General features: G+C 41.3%; 1 protein-coding gene across 3 annotated transcripts in view; it reads right to left on the bottom strand.

Moving 5' to 3' along the window:
• Positions 1 to 350: 350 nt before the first annotated feature.
• The window catches only part of LOC116384070 (kinesin-like protein KIF23), a 35,715-nt gene continuing 28,255 nt past the window's right edge, over positions 351 to 7,810 (bottom strand). The window contains exons 9-23 of one of the 3 annotated variants that reach the window (XM_031848392.1): positions 7,330 to 7,451; positions 7,037 to 7,139; positions 6,882 to 6,961; positions 6,628 to 6,747; positions 6,303 to 6,462; positions 6,043 to 6,204; positions 5,650 to 5,816; positions 5,324 to 5,497; positions 4,510 to 4,716; positions 3,964 to 4,278; positions 2,130 to 2,363; positions 1,856 to 1,944; positions 1,486 to 1,546; positions 1,263 to 1,303; positions 351 to 1,064 (exon numbers count right to left, since the gene is read on the bottom strand). In XM_031848392.1, the coding sequence (XP_031704252.1) occupies positions 1,049 to 1,064; positions 1,263 to 1,303; positions 1,486 to 1,546; positions 1,856 to 1,944; positions 2,130 to 2,363; positions 3,964 to 4,278; positions 4,510 to 4,716; positions 5,324 to 5,497; positions 5,650 to 5,816; positions 6,043 to 6,204; positions 6,303 to 6,462; positions 6,628 to 6,747; positions 6,882 to 6,961; positions 7,037 to 7,139; positions 7,330 to 7,451 (2,051 nt within the window). In that variant the 3' untranslated portion in view covers positions 351 to 1,048. The remainder of the gene's footprint in view (positions 1,065 to 1,262; positions 1,304 to 1,485; positions 1,547 to 1,855; positions 1,945 to 2,129; positions 2,364 to 3,963; positions 4,279 to 4,509; positions 4,717 to 5,323; positions 5,498 to 5,649; positions 5,817 to 6,042; positions 6,205 to 6,302; positions 6,463 to 6,627; positions 6,748 to 6,881; positions 6,962 to 7,036; positions 7,140 to 7,329; positions 7,452 to 7,810) is intronic. The other 2 variants (XM_031848391.1, XM_031848393.1) reach the window with 2 other exon arrangements.

Here is a 7,810-nt window from a genome sequence, read left to right as displayed (position 1 = left end):
TATACATTTCCAGCGTAACGGATGCATTTTATTTCTTCATGCTATTCAATATTCTCATAATTGGGTTCCCACAATCTATACAATGTATGTTTCATTTAGTCAAAGTAAAGCAGATGCTAAACTAAATATTCCAAATACACACACCATTCAATTAGTTTGCCTTGTTTTCCCTCTGCTCTGATCAAACAGGTGGAGAACCTTCCAATAAACTTACAGCTGCTTTAAACATTAAGATTAACTGTAACAAACTGCCATATCTTTATAAAAGATGTCTTTTGGATATGCTGAAGGCCTTAAAGATGGAGACTTTAAACCCGTCTGTCTTCATGAAATGAGAAACATGGAGACACTTGGTGTTTGAATACATTTAATGCCAGCAAAAAGGGTCGAGTGTTACACATCTCAGGAGGAGACGTTTCATTAAACAGAAGTGAAACACTTCATATTATTCAGTTAGTCCGAGACTTAACAGCTCTATATTTACAGGTTTCCACATTGTAATTCTAAAACAACTGCGTTCTGTGCTCAATTTTTTGTTATCAGCCATAAGCTCAGTGTAACATCCAATAAATGAGTGAACCGTGGAAAAAAAAGAAGAAAAAAAGAAGCAAGCAATGCAATGACACTATAAATACAACAAAAATTTAATTTTCTATTGTTCAAAAGCTCAAATATTCTAGTCTTTGGGTAGCAGTAAAAAGATTAAGTAAAAAAGAATTACATTCATCATAGGATATCCATATCCTTAAGAAGTCATCATCTATCAATGTCAATCATTCTAGCATTGAATAAAGAAAAAACAAAACAAAAAAAAAAAATAAAAATTACAATTGACACATTCTAGATTACTAAATCAACGCCATTTTGAATATGATCTCATTAGAATTGCACCCTAATAATTTGTAATACAATCAGTCATAATACAAAAATGCTCAGCCTCAAAGAAAGATGCATCGTTTCACATGGCGGTCTCTTCACTGCTCCGATCGTCAGGCAAACATCTTGCATGTTTTCAAAAAGATAAAAGTTCCTTCATACGTCCGCCGGCTTAAGGCTTCCTGCGTCTGGAAGAAGAAGAAAAAAGCACAAACCTCAATAAACTTGATTTTAAATCCAAAGCTACAAAATATAAATATATACACAAAAACACACAGACACTTATTTGTATAATGAAAAAAAAAATATTTCCAAGACAGCAGCTGAAACCTTACATAACATAGTAAACAATGGATGTATACACAAACACACATTCATTTGCTTACTTTTGATACCCAAAGCCTGAACTTGTGCTTGCCACTGGAGCCTGATGGGAGGGAAAAGTTGAAAAATGTTCACACATGAAACAGGGATATGCACAGGAATCAAATTATATAAAACGTATGCATCTTAATTGAAAAATAATGGTTAAAGACTCTAAACATTGATACCTGAGGACGCGTAACACACTAAATGAGCAGAAAGCAATGGACTTAATTAGGAGCGTACCCTGTTTTCTATGTCCTCCATCTGAGCTGCTCCTTCTCCAGAGCCCGAGCGCCTCTTGCGACTGAAACAAAAACATATAAACTTGAACTTCCTTTTGCAAAATACTCCAAAGTTCTTAACATGAACTTAATGACACTTTACCTGCTATCAGTATCGGCATTAATTTACAAAATAACTAAACTATATATTGCACTTACAGATTTTGGTGTCAACCCAACAGTTTGTGGGAGGAGAGAGACAAACAAAACATTTTGCAGTTTCTTTCAGAGATGCATCTTTAAGAGTAAAACTGTAAATTACAAATAAAGTAACAGGATGTTTGTGCCTTTATAGGCACAAACATCCTGTAGTACTTGGGACAATGCTGTACCTTGATGAAGTTGGGCACTCTAGTGTTAGTGTCTCAATGTCAGTGAACTGCACCGCCTGTCCTCCGCTTCTCGTCTTAAAAACATCGCCCTGAGGAAGTTACAAAAACAAAAGACAAACTCACACATGTCCAGAGGAGATTACAGGAACAGCCGTTGCCCAGTAAAACACAAAACAGGACGTCAAAGTGAAATCAAACAGAATGTGATTAACTCAAATTCATGCAAGTTACAAAATAATCAGAAGTCTCAAATTAAGCAATTATGTAATTTTACCTTGATCAATTTGGTCTCGATCTCCCTGTCTGAGGCAAGCTCTTGATGTCTAAGCAAATACTTGTTGCATTTGGACAGAGCTTTCTCATTCGGGGTCGACACCTTGATTGCATTGGGTAAGATTGGCTGCATGACAGTGTCTAGGTCCAAATTAGAGCGTGGTTTGTGGTCTACCCATTTCTCCCCACCCGCAGAGTGTGAGCGCCTGTGCGTTGGATGAACTGGAAGGGCCGTCTGGTGATCCCAGCGTGGGAGAAACAAACCGGCAAGTTATTCACATGTGACACCAGCAGGGACCATTTAAAGTTTGTTGGGGATTAGTAGTGAAGGTTGATCATGAGACGGTGTTAAGCTTGTGTTGAAAATACATGTACTACTGGAAGTCCAAGAGGGACAGGGCACGTCCCACTACAGAGGTCTTAACATTAAATCCTGGGGGCGTAAGTATGTCCACGGTATTGGAATTAATATGTCAACTCAAATCTCACACCGAACAATAATCCGGCCTTCCAGCAATACATGTTTTCATCGAGTAACTAAAAGCACATGCTGCATTCGAAATAGCCCAGTAGAGAGAGAATAAGAATCAACATGCAAAGCAGCACAGAAAGTAGTGAGGAAATGGGTTTAGACTACATGCTAACGAAATACAGATGTGGTTTACAGAATATATTCTTCAACACTTTTTGGTAAACAATGGCAGCTGACTCAGTCAAGTCTAAGACCAAAGAGTTTAGGTCCAGACATACTGAGCAGGTCAATAAGGAACAGAAGATCTGATCTCTGCATCGTAGTGGTTAAAGCCTGATAATCACAATGAGTTGATGTTTCGTTCCACTTCGTTAATCATTTGAAAATCGCTGAAAAAAATATGTTGGCAGCAATTCAGAAGTCTGGGAGCAGGCTCTGTAAAACTATTTTGAAATACGAAGCAAATCAAAAAGGGCTGATTTAGATTTTGACCAAAAGACCAAACAGCTACACATGTGCATGTTCTGTAAGAAGCCACGTATCTCCGTATGAAACGGCAGGTTTTCATTAGTTGGTTCGGTCCACATGTGTGTACAGTCATAGCATTGAGTCAAGTAAAGGTTGGAGCTCATTTGTACACGTGGGAAACCAAAACCAGGCAGTGTGTCTTTCACTCCCATGAAGACATGAAAGTGAGCACGCAATGGAAACTGGATGGACAGATTCTTCTTATTTTAGAAATTGTTAAAAGTGGGACACTCGAGATGTTTGTGCAACCCGAGTACACTGAGAAGCATCAGTGTTGAGTGCCACAGGAAATCACTCCACACAGAGACTGACCAAACACCAACATTAAGTGCATGTTTGAGGTTTTAAGTGTGTTTTTCCCTTACCCATTTCTGATCTAAATTCTTTGAATAGCTGATAAATAAACATGCAACTTTTTGCATCAGTCTTCTAAAATGTGCATTACTGCTACGTGACAGCGTATGCGTGTTTATTTTTAGTGGTGACAGTCCATTTGTCATTTTAAGTGTTGCTGCTGAATGTGATAAAACGGTACAAAGGAAAAACTATCCTAGAGAGCAGTTGGCGACAAGCAACAGAAAGCACGACAGACATGAAGCAACTACTGCTACTACGGAGGCTTTAGATGCAGGTCAAGATGATTCACTAGCGTTTACTAGAGAAACACCAGCAGACACTGATGCAGCGCTTCTACTTGATGCATTTCTCAACAAGCAGACATCTACTGATACCAATACAGGAGCAGTTCTACACTAAGGCAAGGCTTGCACTACCGGCTTGCAGAGACAAAACCAAACATCCTTGAGGACATCTAGGCTCGATTACACACACTAACCCTTGTGCCTGCCTCTCGGTCTAGCCCATAGAGGAGAGTGGTAGCAGGGGCCCCGGTCTCTGCGGCCCAGCGCTGGCCTCTCCTGCGGCCCACGCTGCTGGTGCCGTGGCATGGGGCGGGAGTCCGGCTCCTGTACTGCGGAGTCTCAGAGTGCCTAGCTTGGCTGCTTGAGTCTACAGGGAGCCTGTGCTCCCAATCAGAGATGCAGGAGGCTACTGAGGGATAGGCTGAGGAGCAGGAGGAGGTGTTGGGGAAAGCGTCCTGAACTGCCCTAACATTGGCTCGAGTTTGGTGGGAGGGAGTTTGGTTGAAGTCCTGAAAAGTGATGAGGGAACGGGGCCAAGCATTGTGGATGTTAGGGGCTCCAGATGAACACAAACACAACAACAGGGTGATACGGAAAAAGACGATGCTGTGTACAGGAAGCATAGAAATCTTTTACAATAATAAGTAGTGGCAGGCAAAATGTCCAAGATTCACAAGAGAATGTTGAAGTGCACGTTGATGGAAGAGGCAGTGCTACAGAGTAACATAACAATAACTCACATGAAGTGGTGATGGCGAGGCAGACCTCTTCTGGCCCATGTTGTGATCTCTCTCCCTCGAGGGCCTCTCGGGTTTCTCCGGCCGCTCGGAGGGAAACCCACCGACACCGCTGCTCTCCGTCACTATGGCCTTTAGCTGCTTCAACTTCTCATCCTTCACCCACAACTTGTTCTGCAGCTCCAGCTGCTTGGCGTTCACTCGCCTCTCCTAATTAGAAAACACCAGCGGGGAAACAATAGAAAGAACAGTCTCATCATCTAGTCCTATAGGTCAATTCTCTGGGAGGTGTTGTGGCTCACATCTCTTGTTTTTAGATGAACAATCAGTTGAATTTTTACCAGCCACAAAGTTCTTCAAGTAAATTAATTTTACCTGATGAAGGTTTGAAGCATTGTGATTTTCTTTTTAAAATTTGACTAAAATCTGTCACAGCTTTTTGGTTTAAGTTTATAGTCTTAAAAAAGGAATCGTGCTACTTGTATTATTTTTGAGAATATATGATATATAAGTGGCTGGTTAAAATGTCAATATTGCTATGGATTAATTAGTGTAAGTCTAAAATAAATGAATGAATGTATTCTTTATTCTAGAGACAATGAAGGTTTCTAGATATTGCTGTTATCGTAGAAAAATAAACATTAAATCTAAATATGTATTATTTGTAAGATTAATACCATTTGTTATTGGATCTGTATTGGCCACAACAAGTATATAATCATAGTTTATCATTATCTGCTCCGATATTAAACCCTCTCTCATTCACAGGGAGGAGTAACCAGAGTAAAGTAGGGCTACTGTTAATCGTTCCACTTACACATTCCTTCTCCCACTTGAGCTTGGTGTCCGTCATCATGCCAGTCATGCGCTGCTCCATGCGCTTCCTGTCGGTCAGCTCTCTCTGTAGCCGCTGCTCCCGCGTCTCCAGCTCATGCCGAAGCGAGCGCTTGTCCTGCTCGTACATGTCTGTTGTCTTCTGCAGGATATCGATCTAAGGAGGAGGACCAGCAGTAAAAGAGTAAATACAAGCTTCTCTTAAAAAGAGAAGTGATATTCACAGATCCCTACTTTTATAAGCGTGTTTAAAATGTTGCCAATCAAATGAAAAGAGAAGAAGAAGAGTTTTGTAAGTCAGGGAGACACCTTGTACTCCAGCGTTTTGGATTTCTTCTCTAATCGTTCTAGCTCCGTCCTCTGGCTGATGATGACTTTGTCTTTCTCGCTCAGTTTGCATCGTTGCTCCTGAAGGAACGTCTCCTTTGCATTGAGCTGACCGTCAAACTGCTGAACCATGGACTTCAGTGTATTTGCTGTGGGAGAAAACAAATGAACGTAAGCCGTTTGAAAATAATACACTCTGTGACCAGAACAACCTTCAGTGACTAAGCAAGAGTAGGGACTCATCCATCACTGATATCACCAGTTTGAATAAATATTGCCTTCTAAAAATGACTAATTAATTCATCGCTACCAACAAAGAAGTAGGTTCTCTATAAACCAGACAGATTATTTGTGGCTTAGAAAATGGACCAATACCAGTTTTGTCGAACTGCTCTGCCATCATCTGACGGACACGATGCCTCCTTTCCAGGATCTCAATCAGGTGGGGCAACGAATGATCATCAGCTGGGTCCACCAGCTCACAATGAGGCAGGGCTGGAAGGCTTTCCATGAGCTGATTCAGGGCAGATGGGTCACCTACAGTGAGAAAAAGAACAGTGCATGGAACATTTGTAAAATGTAAGAATACGATACGAGCACAAAGTGCAAGCAGTAGAGATTTGAGGGTGATTTACCGGCATTACTTGGACCTCCTCGCTCTTCCAGGCGACGTGACAGCTCATCTTTGAAGGCACGGTTTCTGTGTCTGCGTCCTGCAGCAAGGCCACAGATTGGCCGGTCAATTGGCCGCGCCACCTCCACCTCCTGGGTCATCTCTGCAAAGCGCATGACCAGCTGCAGCACATACAAAAGAACACCATTAGGAACACCCTCGCCAACAGTCCATGATAGTTCAGCTTTGCAAAGGACAAGAGGATTTTTCTTCTGGTAAAACTACTGAGAATAAAGACACAAGAATTTACATTCAAACTATTCTGCAACACAAACGCAATGTCTTACCATCGTTTCGTCATAATCATCCGCCTTGGGGTTGACGCACACAATCATCCTGACCTTTCCTTCTCCATCAAAGTAGTTTTTAAACAGATGTGTGACTTTAGAGTCCCTGTATGGCACCATCTGGAAGACAAAAAAAGGCTCTGTGTAGCTGCACACGGCTGGAAAATGACCACAAGCAAGATTATAAATGTTGCTGTTCATAGAAATAAAACAGAGCAACAAATAAAAGGATGAACAGATGATAAAAGACCAACCTTATTAGTTCCACACATCTGGTTTTCACGCAGGACTTCCATACATGTGCGCAGTGTCATCAGGGACTGGTTAATATTACCTGTAAAGGACACATTACTAGAGACGTGTTGGGTTTGAACTTCAGACAGAAGCCCACAGTAAGAAATGAACTGACCTGCTTCGCGGAGGCGGTTTCCCTCTGCTCTTGTTCTGCTGGTGCGCTCACTGCCAGCCAGGTCAACCAGACACAGCTGGCTCACATTCACCTGGTTTTTGTCCTGCAATTTATTAACACGCCGTTAGCATCAACAGACATCGGCTGGAATCCTTTGTGACACAAGGTGCATTTTAATTTCATCTGCGAAACACAAACGATTCACTGGCTATCTTTGAATAAAGATTCATCATAGAAAACAGACAAACAGCATATATCAACAATAAAAAAACAACGATGCAACTGCATGTCACCTGTAGAATGTGGTCCCCGTCAGCATCAAGAGGTGCCTGGGCCAACTTCACTGTGAACACGCTGTGTGAGCGACTGGACTCACGGTTAAGTTCAGTGTTGGCTATCCTCCTTTTCTTTTGTCCTGGAGAAACAGCAGAGCATCGTTAATACAGTGTGTGATGTGAAGAACAACAAAAGCAGGAACAATAAAAAAGGTTACATCGTTACTTTATAGTCAACAAATGCATTGCTTTGTCCAATTATTCCTGCTGGGTTGATTGGTTAACAGAATATGAATGCTGATCATGGTCGAGCATTAGCTCACAACTTCACTGCAACATTGTAATAAAGAAATATCATGGCTGCCTCCTTTATACATATATACATACATACACACACACACACACACACACTGTGTGTGTATACATACACACACACACACACACACACTGTGTGTGTATACATATATACATACACTGTGTATACATATATACATACACT

The sequence above is a fragment of the Anarrhichthys ocellatus genome, unplaced genomic scaffold (assembly GCF_004355925.1).
Source record: "Anarrhichthys ocellatus isolate YVR2014 unplaced genomic scaffold, GSC_Weel_1.0 scaffold8, whole genome shotgun sequence".
NCBI lineage: Eukaryota > Metazoa > Chordata > Actinopteri > Perciformes > Anarhichadidae > Anarrhichthys > Anarrhichthys ocellatus.
The sequence above is the reverse complement of the archived record's forward strand: the minus strand, read 5'-3'. Positions and strand labels throughout refer to the sequence as shown.